The 21,949-nt window shown below is 45.8% G+C and overlaps 1 protein-coding gene across 4 annotated transcripts in view; it reads left to right on the top strand.

Moving 5' to 3' along the window:
* The window catches only part of nbeal2 (neurobeachin-like 2), a 43,326-nt gene that overhangs the window by 5,948 nt on the left and 15,429 nt on the right, over positions 1-21,949 (top strand). For 2 of the 4 annotated variants that reach the window (XM_037980183.1, XM_017426501.3), the window contains 25 exons: positions 5,381-5,469; positions 5,542-5,706; positions 6,300-6,381; positions 6,589-6,701; positions 6,947-7,029; positions 9,764-9,849; positions 9,939-10,242; positions 10,350-10,456; positions 10,820-10,906; positions 11,768-11,851; positions 12,776-12,874; positions 13,032-13,690; positions 13,795-13,927; positions 14,626-14,745; positions 14,851-15,181; positions 15,270-15,352; positions 15,448-15,540; positions 15,788-15,959; positions 17,247-17,380; positions 19,155-19,314; positions 19,441-19,543; positions 19,652-19,802; positions 20,038-20,193; positions 20,291-20,450; positions 21,781-21,869. In XM_037980183.1, the coding sequence (XP_037836111.1) occupies positions 5,381-5,469; positions 5,542-5,706; positions 6,300-6,381; positions 6,589-6,701; positions 6,947-7,029; positions 9,764-9,849; positions 9,939-10,242; positions 10,350-10,456; positions 10,820-10,906; positions 11,768-11,851; positions 12,776-12,874; positions 13,032-13,690; positions 13,795-13,927; positions 14,626-14,745; positions 14,851-15,181; positions 15,270-15,352; positions 15,448-15,540; positions 15,788-15,959; positions 17,247-17,380; positions 19,155-19,314; positions 19,441-19,543; positions 19,652-19,802; positions 20,038-20,193; positions 20,291-20,450; positions 21,781-21,869 (3,843 nt within the window). Of the gene's footprint in view, positions 1-1,919; positions 4,425-5,380; positions 5,470-5,541; positions 5,707-6,299; positions 6,382-6,588; positions 6,702-6,946; positions 7,030-9,763; positions 9,850-9,938; positions 10,243-10,349; positions 10,457-10,819; positions 10,907-11,767; positions 11,852-12,775; positions 12,875-13,031; positions 13,691-13,794; positions 13,928-14,625; positions 14,746-14,850; positions 15,182-15,269; positions 15,353-15,447; positions 15,541-15,787; positions 15,960-17,246; positions 17,381-19,154; positions 19,315-19,440; positions 19,544-19,651; positions 19,803-20,037; positions 20,194-20,290; positions 20,451-21,780; positions 21,870-21,949 lie in introns of those variants that run through there. The other 2 variants (XM_017426502.3, XM_017426503.3) reach the window with 2 other exon arrangements.

The following is a 21,949-nucleotide window of genomic DNA, read 5'->3' as shown; positions in this document are numbered from 1 at the left end:
CTCATACCAGCGGCGCGTCTTTCTCCCGCTTCGGTTCAAATCAGCCTTGCCCGAGTTATTTCAGGGCCCCGCATCTCATTTCTCAGGATGTATTTTTGGCTCACGCTGCCGCCCGACAGGTAAAGGCCAAAAACAAAAATCAGATCTAATCACGATCTGACAGAACCTGTCGGGTCGTGTCTGCGGAAACGTAAGGAGATGAAGCATTTTGATCGAACTTGTACAAGTTTGTCCGGAATCTTCCTCACTGCACTTTTATAAGGCTGAAGGTAATCATGATTTTCCTCACTAACCATAGCTGTATTTATTTATTCATTTATTTTGTTAACTGACCTGGAACTGAAAATAAACCCTAACTATCAGGGCAGCACAATATATCCTAAACTTATCAGTACCTCTGTATCAATGTTCGCAGTATCAGTACTGCAAAGAACAGCTTGGGCTCTTGCCGCTCTTGATACCCCTGATTTGATTTATTTAATCAAGGCCGAGATATAAAAGACCTGGAGATCTGTTGAGCGTCGAGGATGGCGGGACGAGAAAAAAGATGAGTGAAGAAAAATGTGGATTTATCGTAACTAATATCATTAACTTTGACAAAAATTTAGCAAATCCTAATACCAGGCAACCTTACTGGTTATTACCAAAAGGTGAAGAGGGGCAATAATGCATTTCCACATACACACAGGCAATTACATCATTAAAAACGGGACTTCGTCTGTGTCTTTATGCAACATTTTTAACCAAAATGGATGTACTCTAACAATTTTGAAGGATCTTTTTAGTGGTAAAGTTTAGAAATGGGTCACACTCAGACTCTGTCTACTTGTCTTGGTTAATGTTGATGTTTTATTTATCAAACAGTGTCAGTAAAGGTCAATAATGATGGTCGATTCTGCTTTAGGCCAGTCGGTTACTGTAAAAAAAACAAAACCCTGTTAAATGAGCCTCTGCTTTTAAAAAAAACCCTATCGCTTTGGTTGAAGTAAAGTTCACTCAACTCGACCACGTGGAGCGAATTGACAAAAAACAGGCCTGAAGCTTCCAGATGGCAGAAGAAGAAGAGGAAATAAGCATCCCTCGTCAAGACTTCGCGGTGATGCAGGAGAGCTCGGGCTGGCAGAAAACCGGTAGTGATTCTGCTGTGATGTGATCCGTCGCTCGGGGGACTAATTAAAGCCTTTAAGGGTAGGAGCCAGGCCGCCGCTCATCCCCACAGCTGTGAAACCCCCCTCCCACCCTCCCTCCTCCCTCAGATCGCTGCAGGAACACAACAAACGACACTTCTTTACTCTCCGTTCCTCTGACACACCAGAGCCCTCGCTGTTCGTGTGTGTGTGTGTTTGCCTCGGTTATCCCCCGCCAGCCGTGACTCGCGTGACTTTGAAGCACTTTGGGATTTACCGGCCGGAGCCCCGCGACCGAATCCCGATCCCCCACCGTGTCGTGAACCGCAGCCTCCTGTTGTTCACCGAGAACCAGGGAGATGGAAGCGCTCCTTGCTTTCGGGTCGTGCGGGAGGCCGGAGCCAAGCAGAATGCCAAGCAGCACGGAGCTGCACAGCTGCTTGGTCCTGTGCAGAGACAACAGAGATAAATGACACGCTTTTATAAGGCCCAGCTCCTCAGGGCCGCTGGGAAGCTTTCCTTTTTTAGTCGTGGCTTTAACACGTTTGTCTTTCAATTTACTTTAATCAAGTCGTCGTTGCTTTGGCTAATGTAAAAAGAAAAGGAAAGTCAGTGAGATTTCTTACAAACTGGTTGTAAGATTTTCTTTGCAACCCCAATTCCAAAGCAGTTATGGATGGATTTTATTCATGGTGGAACATAGTAAACATGTCAAACATTTCATTTAACAAATTGTACTTTTTTTTTAAGCAAAAGTCTAAAAAAAGAAGTGGGTACAAGGACAACAAATGGCTGTGGAAGTGAGCGGTGTGAATAAGAAGCAGCTGGAGGTTATTTGTCAACAGCTCAGTAAGAGGACCAGGGATAAAAAGAGCATTTTAGAGACGCTGAATCTGTCAGAAGTAAAGATGGGCAGAGGTTCACTGGTCTGAGGAAAACTGGGTCTGAAACTAGAGGAACAACTTCAGGATGATGTTCCTCAAAGGAAAACTGGGAAGACTACAAATATCCCATCATCCACAGTTCATAACATCATCAGAAGGTTTCAAGAATCTGGAGAACCTCTTAGCTCAAAGGACGAGGTCAAATGAATCGGGGTGACTCCAAAACTTAATTGTTCCTTTATTCATGTAGTTTGGTTCTTTTATTTCATAAATGTTGTGTTCTTGTCTTTTTTCCCCTCCCCGCTGAAGTCCCACATGGCAGACAATCCAGATGCTGGACAACAAAACAAAGTGTTGTTTGCAGACTCCTGTGTATGGCGGTGGTGTAAATTTCACACTAGTTTGTAACCGTATCGTCCCAAGAAACTGTAAACCAGTGCTAAATAACCAGTCACTTTGACGCGCTCTGCATTTAAACCTCCAGTTAATGCATCGAAGTGTCCAATCCCAGGGTATACGTGAGATTAATCAGCATTATTCTTAAGAACGCTTTCAGGAAAATTCAATTCTATAAATGGGTTTTGGTTGCAACCCGGTTGTTTGCACATAAGGATAAACAAAAAGACTTAATACTGTGTTCTCATAATGATCAGTTATACGTTTCAGGAAGTATAGTTTATTGCTAAATGTGGCGGTAAGATTGGTGAAATTCCTTAGCATCCAGAACAGATCTTGCCAATAAAGGGACCCAAAAGAGATTATAATTAATAATTTTAATAATATATTAAAAAACAAGACAGTACAGGCATATAAGGGTGAAATCTGCACATCTTAAGATTGTCAGCTTCCAAGTTTGTGAAATATTTTAATTAGCTTCATTTGTGTTGTTTATAAAAAGGATAAGCGTTAAAATGAGACAACTTATATCCCACACAAATGAATGCTGTCATGTGTTGCCTGTAAAACGATCTAAAACCGACCACTTTTCATTTTCCTTCAGCTGCAGCTCAGTCCAGTAAACAGATCATAAAATGACAGCAGATGTTTGTCAGCAAGCTGAAGCACCTCCATTACTCATCGCTCGCGTTTCTTTTTCTTTTCTTTTTTCTTTCCTTCGTCTTTAATCGGCAAGCCTTTTCTGCAGGTGTGGAAAGCAGCGTGTTATGGGGTGTGGACGAAATGCAAAAACATCGTTTTGCAGAAACGACAAGTAGGATTTTGGTGAAATGAGTGGAAAACTTCCAGCCCAGCTTCCACAGCAGAAACATTGTTTGAAAGTTTAAAGATGGTTCAACCTGTGCGCTCCCTAACGTCTGAGCTCTTCAAGCTTTCCAAGAGATTTGCATTAAAAACGGCTCTTATTTCCGCAGCTTTTCCACTTCTTTTGCAGTTTGTACATCAGAATGCAGACGTTCTTTCAGTCAGTGCGTCTCTGAGAGCCGTGGAGCTCGTGGTTTCCTCTTAAATCCCCCTCAGAGTTCAGACACATCCAGACTCTCATTGACTTCCACTGGATCTGAGCTCAAACCTGGAAGGGAGAAGTTATTTCTTAACTTGCATCTCCCACAGAAAACCATGTAGACACATAAAACTTGGCGCGGTGCTGAAAACGACGTCTTTTTCTGCACATTAGTGGCAGTTTGGGACTTGCTTTCCTGTACCCTTTTTCTGTCTGCCTGTCTTATTAAGAGTGCTGTTGGGACGCTAGAGGCGCAGGTGCGCGGTTACCACGGTGACCTCAACGAACCGCTGGCAGCAGCTTCAACATTTATGTCAGTTTTGGTTCTCTTTTCGCTCAGTTTACGCAGTTATAAATTTAAGCCTTTTTTTTTCCAGCTTCGATTCTTCCAGATTTACGTCCTGAATGACTCGTGAGCTTTAAAGGGGGAAGTGGATTTGTGTTGGTGCGTTGGGATCCTTCAGAATGACCTGACGGAAATCTAGTTTAGCAGTAAAGGGATGTTTTTATTTCTCACGTGGCTCAAAAAAAATAAAAAGTCTGCAGTGTGTCGGTGAGTCGTATTTAAAAAAAGAAAAAAACACAAGCCAGCCCTTTGTTGCTGCTGTGGGAAGTTTTTGTTTTGTTTTGTTTTGTTTTGTTTTGTTTTGTTTTTCTTTACAGTAGCGCCCCTCCTCTTTTGCGCTCGCAGCTCGCAGAGCGCCCAGAGGAGGAAGGGGGCTTGACGAGGAGGCCCCGGGTGCGAAGGAAGTGCGCCTAGAGCGCTTAGAGCGAAGTGCAGCTTCCTGGTTGCTCGCTTGACTTTCTGGAGTCGCTGGTCGGGGAGGGATGTGCGGCCGCTGCCCGCCGTGGTCTACGCTGAAGGCTCGTCTGAGACTGGGTTCGTAGGAACCTGGCGCCCGGCTCAGGCTCGTACAATGAGAGATGGACTGGCAGCTAAATCAGGGCCAGTTGGTAAGACTCGTTGTACCCTGACGGGCTTCTTTTTCTTTTTTGCTCTGTTTCAGTCGACCCTCTCGCTTACAGGAGCTGCAGCAAGTGCAGCTCGGAGCAGAAGGTTTCTGACCAGCTGCACGATTGAGGGGGGGATTAAGTCACTTGTTTACGTGCAGGTTTAGGGGAAATACCAGATGAATGCGCTGTGTTCCATGTGTTGTTTGCGTATCGTGAGTAAGTCTGTCCGGAACAGCTCACGCCTTCCTCCTCGCCGACTCCTTCCTCTGTCTCAGCGGTCGGCTGCGGGTGCTCAGCTGATCAGCCTGTTCTCGCCGCCGTGCGTCAGGGAACACGTCCCTCGTGGAAACTTCCCTTCCGAGACGCGGAGCTGTTGACTCGCTTCAGGAGTCCCTCGGCCTCGTCAGGCTCGGAAAGCTGGGAGTTGTTTGTCTTGTGACCCGCCGCTGCGGAGGGCAGAGCGGCAGGATGTGTCGCGCTGCAGGGGCTGATCGAAGCCACGATAAACATCCCCGCGCGCCTCACGTGGCTCACAAAAAAAAAAAAGGGGGGGTAAGAAAAGGACCCCATCGTGTAGGAGACTCCCCTTCGGGACAGTTGAGACGTCCACACTGAAGCGTAGCGGCAGACTCCTCGAAATCCTGGCAGAACTCAGACGTGAACTCTGTGCCGAGAAAGGAAAGAGTTGCCTCATGTGTTCCTCTCCCTCTCTCTGCGCTGCATCTCTGTGCAACATCCTGTTAGCAAAACAGATCAACAGCTTTCATCTTTTCAGCCGCAGCTTGTCACACTTAAACACGCCACAAAAGCTTGATTGTTTTTTTTTTTTCTTCTTTTCAAACCTGCGGCGTCTTCTCCCGCTGTGTGACCGACCAGCCTGTTTGCCTGAGGCTGTGGTGGAGTTTTCTGTTGTCTCACAGCTTTGTTTTTTTTGTTTCTTTCCTTCCTTCCTGCAGAAAGACGTCAGCTACCTGCAGCAGTGGCTGGAGGCCTTCGTGGCGTCCTTTGAGAGGCTCATCGATGTCGAGTCGCTGGAGCCTCGGAGGTGGGTGCTTGTTATCATATTTTTTTTGATCCTGCTTCGCCGGGTGACTCACCTCTGCCCCCGCCCCGACAGGTTGGAGGAGGGCAGCTCGGAGGTGCCCCTGCTCCCCAGGGAGGTGCTGGTGTTCCTCAGCACCCAGCTATGGCACAGCGCGCTCCACCTCTCCACCTCCGCGGAGCACAACGGCGGCACCCCCCACCCGCTGCTCCTCATCAAGTTCTTCATCATCGTCTGCAGGTGAGCACGCCCCCCCGCGCACGTGGATTAGACGATGAATCCACAGCTCTAGACCCAAATAATTCTCTGAATTTATTAAGGTTAATTGGCTTAATTGGGTGCATTTTTATTTTCCACTCGTGAAACAGAATTCAGAAACTTTCCCTTTACGTCACCTGAGCTGATGGAAAAGTATCCAGAAAGGTTTAGGCTTTTAAACCCTACACTACTTTATTCTACTACCGGTTACTGCTATGTGACTGGTTATGATTGGAGCAGCTAAACGTATTTAATCATCAAATTAAGAGTAATATTAGTTATAACGGTGTCTCTTATCGGTACAGTGACGCAGCACAGTGCTGTCAGGGTCCCAGGTCGTAAAATTCAACACAAGACATGAAGAGGAAAACGTCTAAACTGCACGTTTCCTTCTTTTGTATCACCACAAATAAAAAAGCTTTACATCCCAGCTTGTCCTGCAAACAGGAAGATAAAATAAAGTCTTACTGATTTTCTAATGCTGCGGTTCAGATCGTGTGACGTTCCTCCAGCTCTAACGTGTTTGTCCTTTTTCTGCACGTTCTCCTGAAACTCTCGTCGTTTTTGCCTCGTAGGAATATGGAAAACATCGATCCCGAAAAGACCCCCAGTTTTGTTTTTGAAACCATCAGGCTTCTGAGCTTCTGCTTGGAGCAGGTAAGACGGGCGCTGTGAGACCGTGACGTCCCCACCCCAAACGCCTAGTCTGGACTGAAAAGGAAAAAAAAAAAAAAAACTGGGTGTGTGGTTGACCTTTTCTGACGAGTGTGTTGGAATCTGTGGCATGCTGGAAAACAAACAACAATAACAAAAAAACCTTAATGAAGCCGGTGAACGTGTGCCTAACACCTGTCGTTTGTGCAGCTGAAGAAGGACGAGGGCGAGCGGGCGTCCCTGCAGCTGGTCGTGCAGTACGGACTCGTGCTCTGCGAGAGCCTCTTTGACCCTTATCAGACGTGGAGGAGGCGCCTGGCGGGGTGAGTGTGTGTGTGTGTTTGTGTGAGACCGTGTGGGAGGTAGTTTCCACTAGCGTACTCTGCCAGATCATGACGTGTCGCTTTTTTTTTTTTCTGTTTTCCTTTTGTTTTAATGTCTCGCCCAACCTTCTGCGACGTGTAACACCTCGCCTCGCAGGACCAAGCCACCATCAGCGGCGGCGGCGGCAGCGCTGTCAGTGACTAATAAACGCGGCGGTGACTCAAGGCCTTTTGTGTTTTCGCAGGGAGGAGGTGAGCCTGCTGGAGAGGAACAAGTACAAATTCTCCCCGCTGGCCTTGCCAGAAGAGTTGCCTGCTCTGTTTCATGGTGAGACACGCCCTCTCTCAGCTGCTCTTTAAACATCTCAATCATCAAAACATTCCTGCCACTGCCCAAACACATACATTTCCCTTTCTTTCTCTATAAAAAAAAAAAAAATGAGACTAGTGTTCCTTGAAGGAGTGCGCGTCGTCCGACGCCTTGCGTGGCAAAGTTTTAAACAAAAATCTAACACAATCTTTTATCGGTCAAAGTATATGTTGGGAGCGACTCTCAGCTACCACCACACCAAACTTTACCCAAATAGCTGTAAAATTGACTGAGTTTTCGCCATTTTGGCGTTTGCTAGGGTTTCTTAGCTGTGACGGTCGTTTTGATTTGGCTTTGCTCTGAAACTTAATCAGCTGTAGATGCTCATCCACTGATTACTTCCTGAGAGTTTCAATAAAATTAACCCAGTGGTTTGTGAGATTTTTTACTAACAGACAGACACGGCTGACTCCAGTGGTTTTCACCAAAGCTTTAAACGAAGCCCTTGTCCGATCTTTTACTAATTTGAGTATGTGATGGGGACAAATATCAGCTGCAACCTCACCGAAGTGTAGCTCTTTGCGTTTAAAGCTGACCAAGTCAGAACCAGTTTTGTGCGTCCTCGTGTTGACTAGCTGTGGCGGCCATCTTGAGTTAGACTGACTCCAAACATTAATCATTTGTAGATGTTCATGTGATTACTTTGTGGGAGTTTCTTTCAAATCCACCCGCTGGTTCATGAGATATTTTGCTAACAGACAAACAAACACATGCACATACACACACTTACTTATGGTTGATCTATGAAGGTTCTGGTTTGGTCCGGTCTCAGTTCACCCTTTGATTAAAAGCTCTGATCATCAGGTCTCGATCTGCACGCGTTTGTAGTTACAGAACCCCTGGCTCTAATCTTTGAGGCATGTGGGAAATCTCAGTTTGAGCAACTTCAAGTCTGTTCAGAGGATTATTCTGTAATAAACGAGCTGTAATTGGAAATGTTAACAGCCACTTGTGCAACACTTCGCCAATTAGTGAGGCTTTTCTGGGAGCGCTCCGACCGCTCCGAGGTCCGGCCTCTCCGAGCTCTGAGCTCCGGGCTCTCCGAGCTCTGAGCTCCGGGCTCTCCGAGCTCTGAGCTCCGGTTGCTCCGGCCTCTCCGAGCTCCGAGCTCCGAGCTCCGGTTGCTCCATCCGCTCCGAGCTGCTGTCAGACCTTCAATTTCATCTGCTTGTTGGAGTCAAAATGTTTTAATTCTGCGTTCGGTTCTTTAATTGCTTTACCTCAATCTGAGGTTTCAACCAATTTATCCTCTGAAATCCACACTTTTGTTTTTCCACTTCAAAGTTTTTGTTTTTCCTCTTGATTTCCTGGTCAGAAACTGACCCAGGATCAGTTTGTCAGGATGTCAGGAAACTGCTTTGAACCAGCTCAGCTCATTAAAACAAATATTTGACATTTCATATGTCTAAATCCTGGAAATTGGGCTTAAAATGGACAGAAGGTACAGCTGGGATGTTTCCCCTCCTAAACACAGAAGATTAAGGTGTTTGTTTTTGCTACAGTACACACGTTTAGGCTTATTAGAGTAAAAATCTCACAGGGTAACGAACCAGCTGTACGTCTTTTACTAATGAGTGATTTTATTTTCCTGCTGAGCTCAAAGGAAACAATCTTTAACGGTGATCTCCAATCACCGGGATGGGTTTTTCCCGCCATTCAGGAGATTTTCCGACTTTTAACCCCTCATCGGCATGCCAAATATGCAGAATCAGCTCAGATCTCCTTATCTCTTCCGTCTCCAAATGTCATTTCCTTAATGCACACGACGATGTCAGAGAGCCATCTGCGGCTCAGCAGGGGCTCACTATTACTTGGAGTTTCTTGTCCCCACCCCCCCGTCGCAACTTGGAAAAACCCTCCGTCCGGCTCATCTCTGGATGACTTGGAACTTGAGCGACGCAAAAATGTAAACCAGCCGCCCCACCGTCTGTATTATTACCAGTCATGGAAATATTTAGTGTTTTAAATACTTTTAGCCACAAAAAATTGTTTTTTTCAAGCCTAAAAACGGTCATATTGGGAAAGTTTACTCGTCCAAATGTGATTACAGTGAAAGAACTCCTAAAGCTTGACACTAAAATGGTGGTTTTCTCTTTATGTAACTGTGTAATATTCAAAAGGGTCATATTTAAAAAAAATTACAGCACAGGTAGTCCTTTGTACAATACAAAAACAGCCCTTTAAAATACCTGTTTTTTAATTTTTATTTGCCAGACTTACTGACTTCCGTCTTAAAATGACTTTATTTCGCTCGGAGAGAAGACATTTTACAGATCTCAGCTTGCGTCGTCCGTTGAACCCTCATTAAATGCCTAATTAGTTTGCACCAAATGATCAGATGTCGGACTGAAAAACGTCCCTCTGTTCTCCTCCAGTGTCACTCCCACCCACTTAAATATCTTGGCCCAAAATCATTAAGGTTTGCTTCCACTTCCTGTTCAGTTCCAGTCCAGAAAAACACTAATTTCAGCTAAAAACATTCACGATTCAGGACCCTCGGTGAGGGGGGAGGATATCGGCGTGCCGCCTGTTAATGCAGCGTGTTTTTATGTTTGTTTTTGTTGTGATTCTCACATTTATCTTTTTATTAGAGAAGGACTGGAGTCAGTCCCAGCATGCCGCTCACAAAAACGATAAAACATCCCCGTTCCTTTCCTGTTTTGTTTACCTTTGCTCTCCTCTCGCGACGCAGACAGTCTCCAGGACAGCGAGAAGATCCCGGAGCTCCTCGCGCTGCGGCTGGTTCATCTCCAGGGGGCTGTGATCAGTGGAGGAAAGGTCCGCCGCCAGTTCCGTTCACATAACCCCCCGCCCGCGTCCAGCTTGCTCCAGGTCACGCAGTAAAATGTTTTTTTGTCCGTTTCCAGAAAAATGGGCTCCTCTCCATCAGCCCCCAGTCGGTCGAGGACCTGTTCTCCGTCCTGCGGGTGTGGTGCTGCCGGATCTGCCCCGAGCCCAAAAGCGCCCGGCTGCCGCGGCTCACCCTGCGCTGCCTGACGGCGATGATCCACCTGCTGCACTCCAGCAGCCCCGTGGAGCGGCAGGTGGAGATCCGGGCCATACTGGAGAGCTACTTCCAGCTGCTCAACTGGAACCGGCCGCTCAGCGGCGAGCAGGAGGACCGCCAGAGCTGGGAGGAGAGCCTGGTCTCGCTCCAGAGCCTGATGCTAAGTAAGGCTGAAGGCCGCTGATGTGGCTAAGAGGCGAATAAATGTTTCCTTTCACCTGTCTTCGAATCAAAACATAATCTTCCTCCTGTGATTTAATTTTTTTCCCAGGTGCCGTCCCTGAGATCCTCGACTGCTCCGACAGGCCGGTCCTGCAGGCCATCTTCCTGAACAACAACTGCTTCGAGCACATCCTCCGACTCATTCAGAACAGCAAGGTCAGAGCCTCCTGTCTGTCACCAAGGCGTTTCTCTGCTGCCTCTTTACATCTGACCTCTTTTTTTTTTTTTTTATCAATCAGCCCATCTCTATCAGTCTGTCACCCTTTTTGTTTGTTTTGTTTTTTATGTCATTTCCTCTTCTGGTGCTACCGCTGCTTACCTTCCTCCGGTTCTTGCAAATATCACAAACAGACAAGCGTTTCCACTTCACGCTTCCCCACATGGCTTTAGGAAGTAGAAGAAAAAAAAAAAGAAAAAGAAAAGCGTTCCATCATCTCGCTCCGACAGCCTTTACCTGCATTCGTTTTCTGCCATGTGCGTTTGTTTGTGTCTTATTTTTTTATTTTTTATGTCCTGAAGCTCTTTCAGAGCAACAGGCGCACACCGGAGCGGGAGGTTGTGTCTGACCTCACCGCACATTTACTCACAGATGTCGAAGTGGACCAGGTACTCCCCCCATCACCTCCCCACACACACACACACACACACCTCCCTCACACTGTGGTGTTGCTATCTGTCTGTCAGCAGGAAACTCGGCCACCCCCCCTCCCCTCTTTCCCTCCCTCTCCGCTCTCTCTGAACCATTTAAACAGGAAGTCGTAGGCAGGAAGTCTGGCTCGCACTCGTTTGTAAATAAAACAGGTAGACCAGACATGATAACCGCCGTTGTCCCATTTAGCTCCAAAGCCCGCTCACCCACTGTATTTGCTCCCATTTCTTGTCCAATTTTTTTTTGTTGTTTTTTTTTGTTATTTTTCAACATTTAAATGCGCCCGCCAACCTCACGATTACAGGCTGAATTCCCTGCTGGCAGCACTGGGCGAGGAGGGCATGTTGTGTGTTCGTGCATGAAAAAGATCTTTTTTTTTTTTTCTTCTCCTCTTGCTCGTCCCTGGGCCCGCTGGTGTTTGTGTGAAAGGCTCGTGTGCTGGAGCTGGATGTTGACTAATTTCCTGCAATATCTTGGGATTGCCTCATTTGTTCTTTTCCTTTTTTTTTTTTTTTTTTTTAAATGGTTGGCTTAGTTTTTTTGTTTTTTTTTTGCATGCTGGGACCTATCTGTGATTACCAAAGAGGGGAGTTGTTGGGTGGCTGCTGCAGCCGTTCGCTTTAATTCGACTCCGTTCAGCAGTTTCCTTCCTCTCGTATTTCACAAATAATCCCGATTTGATGTTTGTTTCTCTTTGGTAAAAGATATGCGCTGAACCTGTCGTGGGCCGTGTAGCGGTTTGGCTTCGTTTCCTTGCAGACTTGTGATTGTGCACGTTTCGAAGTCATGCAGTGTGCTGATCGCCTGCTCTCCTGCAGGTTCTGGAGAAAGGGTCGGACAGCATCACGGTTCATGCCCTGGGGGTCCTCACAGCCATCATGAGTAACTCGCCCTCCGCTAAGGTAAGTTCAAAACGCACACCTTTCAGGCCTTTACACGCATTTGAATCCGCAAACATTAAAGAAACGGCGCAGATCTTTTCAGCTGAGCTTCTGCGAAAAAGGGCTTCGAACAATTAACATCTTACCTGTCGTAGATAGCTCTTAGATCGACCTCCGCTTGGAGAAACGGTGTTTAATGCTGACCCGGTTAACGAGCTACTTGTCAGTCCAGTCAGAGTTGAGTTCTTTTTCTTCAAGGTGACGCCGTTCAGAGAGCTATCTATGACAGGTAAGATATTAATTACGTGAATGCTGAGTCATGACTCGTGCTGATTCATCTTTCGCTGTGGTGTTTTTCTGTTTTTTTTTTTAATTTTTCAGTACGTCATTTATTTTGAAGTCTAACCACTTCTGCGTACTTGTGGCCATTTTAGCCGTTCGTTTATCACAACATTCAGCTCGTTCAGGAGACTTTCGGCTTTTGAAACTTTTATACCTTTTTTTCTAAATATTTACCTTTTACTTAAAATCATTTTCCCCGTAGAAATCTCTTGAAGTAAGTCCTTCAACAACATTGTTCTCGTTGAAATCTGCTTCAGCATACTCCCTCTAAGTTTTGTCTCTTAAGCTTACTTTTAGCTTTCAGCTAGCGTTTTGATTATTTTACAGTTTTAGCTCGTATTCTGCCTCCCTTGGCTTTAATTTGCTTCTTCAGCAGATTTCAGCAAAGTCATTCAGCTCTCGGTTTCTGCAATTGTTCATAAGTTACCTTCTTTCCTAGAACCCCCCGGTTCAAACGATCTGAGCTACTGCTTTAAACATTAACGTCACGGCTCTGGAAGCGACAACTTTTGATGAGTTCATGTCGAAAACGTCATCGTGTTTTCTTTGAATGGCAGAAGTAATGCGCTGTCTCCAACCCATTTCTGTCTCTCGTGCTCTCAGGAGGTTTTTAAAGAGAGGATCGGCTACTCTCAGCTGTTTGACGTGCTGAGGAGTCAAGGTCAACCCACCAAGAGGCTGCTGCAGGAGCTGATGAACATGGTACAGCTCAGACTTTCTCATTATCCCCTCCCCACCTCCCCCCCGGCACTGCTGAAGTCAAATTGCTCCTGCTGAATCTTCCTCCGATTCCAATCGAGTTGGCGCTGATTAACCTCTCTTCTCCTTCCTGTCTGTCTTCTCCGGCTCGGGGCCTCAGGCGGTGGAAGGGGAGCACGCCCACGCTCATCACCTCGGCATCAGCAACGAGCAGCCTCTGCTGCTGCTCCTGCAGTGGCTGCCCGACCTGTCGGGTCAGCGGGACCTCCAGCTGCTGGTGGCCCAGTGGCTGGCTGCCGTGTGCGGCGGCTCGCTGTCGTGTCGCACCGTGGCGGTGGAGGCTGACATGGTGGGGGCTTTGCTGCAGGTGCTCTCGCAGCCCCAGAGTCTGGACAGGCAGTGCGCGAACTCCCTGCTGGGCCTCCTGCAGGACTTGGGCTCCCTGTGTCTGAGGCCGGAGGAGCTGAAGAGCCTCCTGAGGCTCCTCAGGGTGGATCAGGACGACGGCGCCGCGGCAGGGAAGATCCACCCCTATTGCACCCGCATGATATGCGTGCTTTCAGCCACGGCAGCCCGGGAGGGCCAGGATAACGCTCTGCAATATTTTGATCTCACGCCCCCCATGGCAGGGATCATGGTCCCGACGGTCCAACGCTGGCCAGGCAGCGGCTTCGCTTTTCACGCCTGGCTCTGCCTGAACATGGACTTCCCTTCCTCCCATCACTCGGAGGTTTCCAACAACCATAAACATCCCGCCAACTCTGGCACGGGGGGTCATCAAGACATGGGGAAGGGGCCGCGCAGGAAACAACTCTACAGGTACGAGGACTCGTCTGTGACACACGATTTGAGTTCTGAGCTTTTATTTCTGTGGACGTACGATGGACTGTTTGACGGAGCCGTTTTTTTTTTTTCCTGTAAAGTTTCTTCACAGCGAGTGGAACTGGTCTGGAGGCCTTCTTCACCATGAACGGTGTGCTGGTGGTGGCTGTTTGCACTAAGAAAGACTACATGGCGGTCGCTCTGCCGGAGTACCCCCTAACTGACTCATGCTGGGTGAGTAATACAGCTGTGTCGGCTTTATGCACGTAACACTTTACAAACAACAAAAGCTGCATCAAAGGGCAGCTAATTTGGCTCCTGAATTATATCTTAAGATTAAATATGAAGCAGAACAAACCAAGAAAGTAGTAAAACTTTCCTTAAAACACAATAAAAAACCACAATATATAATATGAAAGTGTCAAACTCTGTTCAAGTTGAATGCCAGTGAGTAGAAGTGGGGTTTTATTTTTTATTTTTTTATTTCATTTAATTTTAAGGAGTCCTAAAGACGAAATACATTTTAAAAATTAACCTTGGTGTTTTTTAGGCAGTTCAAAAAAGGCTTAAAAGAATCACAAGTTTTAATATGTGTGGGAAAAATAAATCTGAGTATTATCTGCAAAGCTGTGGAGGAGTATGTATTTTCTAAATGGACGCCAAACACAACTTGTGTAATGAAAACAGGACGGGGCCTAGAACGGCGTCTTGAGGGACTCCACATGTTAGTGATGCTGCAGCTGAATTTATGATTTGATTTGGCCTTTAATTTGTCCTGTTTTAGCAAAAATGTAAATGAATTTGATTCAAATTATTTTTTACGTAGGAAGTGTATTTCCTGAGCTGTTATTACTTCTGTGACATTTCTTTTTCAGCAATAACATCAGTAAAAAAAAAAATATAAGCAGCCTTTAATTTCATTTGTATCTTAGCATTCAGTGGCTATAGTCCACATCCCGGGCCGTCGTCCTTTTGGTCAGAATCTGGTCACGATCTACATCGATGGAGAGCAGCGGAAAACGGCTCAGCTTCGCTTCCCATCGTTCAGTGAGGTAACAGGAATATGTTTTCTGACTGTGCGTGAAGCTGCGAAGACAGAAGTTCTTCTCTCCGTCCGTCTAACTCTGTCTGTTTCGCCCCCTTCCCTGGCCCTCAAGCCTTTCATCTACTGCTGCATCGGCTCGGCAGGCCAGCGCACCACTACCACCACCACCTCCCCGAACCTCCCCGTGTCCTTCAGCTCCAGTCCGTCGCCCGAGTTCGCCTTCCCCGCCCACGCCCCCTCCCTCAGCCGCTCCCAGTCCTTCCCGGCCTCCTTCGGGGCCGGCCGCTGGGGGCCGTCGGCAGAGTCCACGGTGCACACCATTTCAGCCGGACTACAGGACACGGAGTGGGGGTCGCCCACGTCTCTGGACGGGCTGCTGGGCACCGCCTTTATCTGCCACGAGGCTCTGCAGCTAACCCAAGCGAGAGCTCTGCACGCCGCAGGTCTGTCCAGCTCCGGGACCCACACAGTTTAGCTTCATGCGAGCATTTTATTTCTTTGACCTACAGTGTTTCCTGCTTCCCATCACAGGTCCCAATCATGTGCCTTTGTTCAAAGCGGATGGAGAGCTGTCTGATCTGAATAGCAAGCTTCTGCTCTACTACACTCCACAGGTGACCGTCGGAAGCTCAGGAAAACTCACGTTTTGTGTTCCACCGTCAGTACCTACTGTTATTATATACATACCTGTGTGTTGTTGTTGTTTTAGGCTTTTAAGAGTCAGATTTGTCTGGACTTGGCACCCAATCACCTTTATGACGGCAGGCTGACAGGACACAGAGTGATGAACTGGGACCTCAAGGTTGGATAAAAAAAGCATTTTATTTATTTACTAAACTTATTATTTAACACCTAATGACTTAGTATATTAATGTGATGCTCTCATACCGATTTACTCGTTTTTACTTCTTTCATTTAAGCAAATTTTATTCAGTTTTTCCTCCTTTTGTTATTTTCCATGGCTTTCTTTTGGTTAGGCTTGCTTTTGCGAATTCACGTCCTCGTGTTTAAAACGTAACATGGCCGCCCTATGTTTCCCCTGAACGCAGGATGTCGTGAACGTTGTCGGGGGGATTGGAGTGCTGCTGCCTCTGCTCGAGCAGGTGTGTGAGGCAGAGCAGGTGTACAACGGCGGCCAGGAGACCTCGGACCTGCTGGGACCGGAGCTCACCTCCGCCAGGGGCCCCACCGCCATGCTGCTGCCCCTGAACAAGTCTGCAGGTCGGTTCAGGTTCCTCCGACTCTTCTTGTTGCGCCGTACGAGTCGGGAGGCGAAGGAACGTGCAGCAGGCCTGAAAAGCAGGAAGGAATGTGTATTAACAAATACAAATGACAGAGCATGACAACACTAAAACAAACACCTAAATCTAAATAATTTTTGATATTCTCCACCAGACAGAAGAACTCCTCCATGATATTTGTTCTTATGAACATTTTGTGGAGATCCATGTTTTTGCAAAGCTTTGTTGTTTTAACAATGTGTTTTAATGCCGTCAGCATAAATTGCCACTCCTTTTTCGTAATAAGGTCAAAGTAATCTCTAAACGAACGTATCTGCATTCCTCGAGAATTAAGTCTTGAGTCATCCATTGTTTCCTTACACTCTGCGTCCAAGAAACCAAACGTTCTTGTAATCTTTTAATACGAGCTCGATAAGCAGTTTGCAGTAGTCCAACTAGCTCGGTCCCGGACTAACCATTTTCAGAGAAATTGGGTTTTTGTTGTTGTTAAGCCACTTAACTCTGACATATGAATCATTCAGGCCTAAAACTGCTCCTAATCTTGAGATAAATCAGCACTGTGATGACGCAGAACAGACAAAACGGATAAGAACAAACTGTAAATTGGACCTTTAGACACTTTGTTACTAACAACTTGTCACATAGTCAAAATTTACTTTCTCAGTTTCATCATTAGCATTTACTAGGAAGCTATCTAGGTCTTAACAGGCTAGCTGGTAACTTTAATCAGCAGCAGCTTGTCACAAAGACAGTTTGCTCTCATTTTTTATCTAATTCTACAAAAAATGCCGAAGTTTGTTCCATAAAATAGTATTTTAGTACCATGAGGGTAATTATTAAAAACCTATTAGCTGAGAACTTGTTGTGTTTAAACCTTCATCTGTCGAGAAGTTTTCCATTTCTTATTTTATAGTACGAGTTGAATCATAAACCTGTTTTTCAGGACAGTTTCTGACTCAAGTCTTTTCACTGCATGTGATGCAATGACAGACAGATGTAGTAAAGCTACCAATTCAAATATCAGAAATAGGTAGTCATGCTCATGATGGAAGAGTATTATTTTAGAGGCTTTGTGCCACTACATAAACGGTCAAACTAGAATTAGGCGGATGGAACGGACAGCCGAATAAAACTCGTCTGGAGATGTGATCGTCTCCGCAAACTGCTTCGTGATGCAAAAATATAACCGTGGGTAAGACAGGAAATCATAAACCGAGTTTTGCCCTATTTTTTTTTTCTTTCTTTCTTTCATTGCCTTCCTTCTCAGAGGGCAGACTTGAGAGAAACAGCATCGCCGCCTTCCTGCTGATGGTGAAAAACCTGATTCGTCATCACCCCGTCAATCAGGAGAGTCTGCTGCAGTGCCACGGGCCGAGCATCATGGGAGCCATGCTCAGCAAAGTAGGTTCCTGAAACCCGGCGCGAGGCGAGCCGAGTTGCATCTGAAAGTAACAAATCTGACCTTTTTTTTTTTCTGCGCTGCGCCGCAGTCGCGTAATTTCTGTGTAACGAATGGGCTCTGGAGTCGCTGAAACAGCCGTGGTTTTTCAGAGCGACTGCATCGAATGACACGTTGTGCAGCTCGCTGAATTAGTTTCAGCTTAAAGGAGGACTAATAATGCCAAGCTGGAAAGAAAATGGGTTGAAAGGAACACCCTTTTAGCTTAAAAAGCCATTTCGTTCCAAATGAACGCTTTAGTTTCTGTTCTGTTGACCTTTTTTTGCAGTTGATAAAATGTAAACTGCAGAAGACACCAGTTTACTCTGCTGCTCCAAACGCTGCAAGAAAGATGAGATGGATTTAAAGTTGAGCCGACAAAGACAAATGTCTGTTTTCTTGCAGCGGAAAATTGTTTTTTTATTTTTTCCTGATTTTGGAAGCGAGATGAATGTGAACTCATGCAGGATGAGAGAAGAGCTGCTGAACTATCTGAAGTATTTCTTTACTTTTCATGGCATTACCTTTGAAACCTTTGATTTATTTCCAACCAGGACTTTTTTAAAAATTAAATAAGCCACTAAATTACCTCTTGTTTCATATCTAATGTCTCTAAAATGAGAAAAATACTTTCCCAGAGTTGTACAGAATTAAAGTAGCATTCCTCGAAGGAGCGGCTGTCGCTCGCCGCCTTTCATGTTACAGTTTAAAGAAAGATTTTGCATGATTTGTTAATGTTTGGAGTATGTGTTAAGGATGACTCTCGGCTACCACCCCGCCAGATTTTAGCTCAATATCTGTCAAAATGACCGAGTTATGGTCATTTTTGTGTTTTCTAAGGTCAGTTAACTGTGGTTAACTGTGGCTAGCATTTTGTTTTAGCTGCGGTTCTAAATTTAGAACATTGGTTTTTTAAGGATTTGATGTTATTAAATTAAATCCTATTCATTTTGTTGTTGTGGCTGTTTTAAAACATTTTTAATCAAACAGCAAAGGGTTTTTACCAGTAGAGCCGTTTCTAAATAACAAGCGCCATACTTGTTGATTTGTGTCGCCTGTTTAGTTTGATGTTTTTTGCTTTTTTAAAAGTTACTCTTGGGTTTGAAAGGTGACGCATAAAGCTGAGTTTAATGGCTGCAGCCAGCTGTGGAGGATATTAAAGCAACAGTTCAGATTTAGTGAAGCGGGTTTCTATGAAGGTAATGAACAATTAATGTCTTACCTGTTGCAGATAGCTCTTTGAACAACCTTACTTACTGATATTTACGTAGAATAACCAGCTGTAGCACTTTCAATGCAGCCTGGAGCGCTTCCAGCACTTCCAACAAAAAATGTACATCACAACTGTGTAAAGTACATTTTGATGTGATGTGAGTATTCCTAAAACTTTTGAGATTGGCGATGCTTTAAGACGGCAGCGGTCGGCTTTGTTGTTGTTCAGAACTGTTCAAAACTGTTCAAAAAGTTATGTTCAGCAGGTAAGATAATTACTGCTCACCTTTCTGTAGAACCTCAGTTCAGAATATCTGAACCGCTGATTTAAGGTGGAGCATATTGTATGGGAAGTATGTATTATTTTAACTGTTTAAAGTGTCCATATTTGTCTGTGGAAGGACAAACAAGCTCAAGAGCTCCTCTATGCATCAGTTTCAAGTGTTACCGTTAGCACACTTCACACAAACGTGGAAATGTAAATGCCTCGAGCTGAGCCGTCCGCTTCTCTCGGGTCTGCCGCAGGTTTCGGGCAGCATGATGGACATGAACGCCTTGATGGCGTGCCAGCTGCTGCTGGAGCAGGTCTTCAACGAGGGCAACAGCCCGCTCCTGCAGCAGCTCTACCAGCACCTGCTCTTCAACTTCCGCATCTGGTCCCGGAGCAACTTTGCCGTCTGTCTGGGTAAGGCGCGAGACTAATCGTGTTCGAGAGCGAAAGGAGACGAGGGTTCAGACCTTGCACGTTATACGTTTTTAAATGCCGGCCTGAGGAGAGGTGACAGCAGTGTGTTTTGTCGTTCTCCCAAAGCGCACATTCAGTACATGTCGTCCGTGATCAACAAAAGCAAGCAGCGCATGAAGAAGAAGTACGGCGTTCAGTATATCCTGGACACCATTCGGACATACTACAGGTAAATCTTCCACAGCAAGAGCCCAGAAACAACCTAGATAAGGCAGTAGAGTCATCAGAAGCACAGGAATCTGTTTTATTTTTTCTGTATGAATCTGTTTGGTCTCAGTGTGGAGAAGGACGGCAGCTCTCTGTCTGATGAGAAGCAGACCATTCAGACGTCTCTCTTCGGCTTGCTGAAGGATTTCCTCAAGTCTCCGACAACCGAGGAGCTCCACAGCGTCCTCGCTTACATTCTGACGGCCAGAGAGGAGCAGCAGGTAATACTGAAATGTTTTATAGCTGTGTGTGTTTTACTCCAATTCAGGGAGTTTGATATTGCAATCTTTTTGACCTTTCCGTCGAGATGTTTCCAGCTAAAGGCTCCTCCATCATCCATCATCCCCGATTTCTTGGCTCGTTCCCGCTCCCCTTGATACCTTTTTTTTTTCTTTTTAAATCCGCTCTCGCTCGTATTTTCTCTGTGATTTATCCGCTCCTCTCCCGTGCCGTCAGGTGGTGAAGGCCTTGGACGTCCTGTACGAGCTCCTGAGGAGCAGCCCGCCCCGCGAGCAGGTGCAGGCCGTGCTGCTGGAGTGGGGCGTGGAGCAGCTCTACTGCCTGCTGCTCACGCCGAGCTTCGGAGACGAGGCCCGCGAGCGGGTGTTCCGGGTGAGAGCGCCTGATCCTGACCTGTTTTACGACGTAAAACTCTCCTCGTTGTTTGTCATCAACTGGGACTAAAATATTTCCCCCCGTGCCGATGCAGGTTTTATACAAAATCCTCAAGAGTGAGAAGGTCTCGGAGCGCAACAAGCAGCGCATCAAGCTGAAGGACTTCGGCTACCTCGGCCTGGTGTGCTTCCTGGAGAACGTCCCCGTCACCATGACCACCGTGCGCTGTCTGTACGAGCAGGTCCTCGCGACAGGTGATACTTTTAGCTTTAGAAATGGTTTACGAAGAAGTTGACAACAATTCAACAAGTTAGTATTAAGACATCTTCAGTTCTAATAGTATTAGAGGACATGAAGCTCGGCAACGACATGAGCATGAAAATAAGTCTGGAAATTTGACCTTTTCAGTCATTTCCTATTGAATGGGAAAATTAAATGAATTGTAGGAAAAGGAAAAATGTCACAGGAAAGCGTAACAAAAGGTGATTAACCTTTCAAGATTCACGGAGATTTAATTTGCTATCGTTTGTTTTTGAAAGATGCCATATTTTGTGCGTGAAACGGTCAACTTGAAGGTGGACAAAAACTAAACGGGATGGGCTGACGTTCAGGTTTTAGGGAGGATTTAAATGTGACAAAAGGGAAAACGTCGCCGCGGAAGGTTGTGGGAGTGCGTTGTTTTAAAAAGAAAAACGAATTCGGACTCCGTCAGGCAGAACGCGAACAAACGGGAGGAAACTAAAGGCTGTTGTTTGCCTTTCGTTTGGCGTGATCGAATCATCTGACTTCCTGTTTGGAGTTCGATCGCACAGAAAAGCCAAAATGACGCTCAATTAGTAGATGAGGTCAAATGTTTTAGTTTAAACGAGTAGAAGTGGTTTTTGGATTGAAAAGTTTTACATTCCTTTCAGAAAACCCGGATTTAATCAGTACAACACGGTGGTGGTAGTGTCATGGTTTGGGCCTGTTGGGCTACATCTGGGGTCAAGGCGGTTTTAATTGTTGACTGGATGAATTAAAACATGAAAAAACAAAAGAAAAACTAAATCTCAAGATAAAGTGTTGTCGTTCAGCGAGACATTCAGCCCGAGCACGCACATATTATAGTTGTTCTTCTACAAAAAGATAAAAAAAAGGTTTAAATGTAATTTGGATCGGTCACACGGTTGATGTGGAGAAACAGAAACGCAGCTGCAGCCGTTCTGTGCAGAAGACATTCCCTCAAACAGACACGATTAGAAGATAACAGATATATTTAGTTGGGGTTTTTGTTGTATTTTTTTGTTTTTTTGGCTGAAGAAGTCGCACTTCTACTAAAAGCAGAAGTTGACACACATTTGAACTCCCACAGTCATAGATTAGTCAGACTGAAGTAATAAGTGTGTTTCATCTGTCTGCTGATAAACCTAAAAATATTCCAAACTTTGAACAACTTGGTTTGAGAATAGTTTTCGTCTTGGTTGTAAAAGGGGGCTTTTGTTTAAAATGGTAAAACTTGGTCAGCGTATGAAAGCTCCTGTGTGTTCATCACCTTCTGCTGAGATCAGGAATCACCACATCCTAATTCCACCTGCTGCCCCACAGATAACAGTCCTAACTTCCGAGACCTCCTGGCCGTCGTGTGTCTGTCTCACCGAGCTGAACTCACCGTCCGGCTGGACGTCTGTCGCAAGGTCAGTGTTCTCCATGACGCAGCGTTTTGTGTCGTGAAACGGGTGTCAGCCGCAAAACGAACAAACTAAAACGAGGTTGT

The sequence above is a fragment of the Kryptolebias marmoratus genome, linkage group LG16 (assembly GCF_001649575.2).
Source record: "Kryptolebias marmoratus isolate JLee-2015 linkage group LG16, ASM164957v2, whole genome shotgun sequence".
NCBI lineage: Eukaryota > Metazoa > Chordata > Actinopteri > Cyprinodontiformes > Rivulidae > Kryptolebias > Kryptolebias marmoratus.
This window is presented reverse-complemented; position numbering and strand designations above follow the sequence as displayed.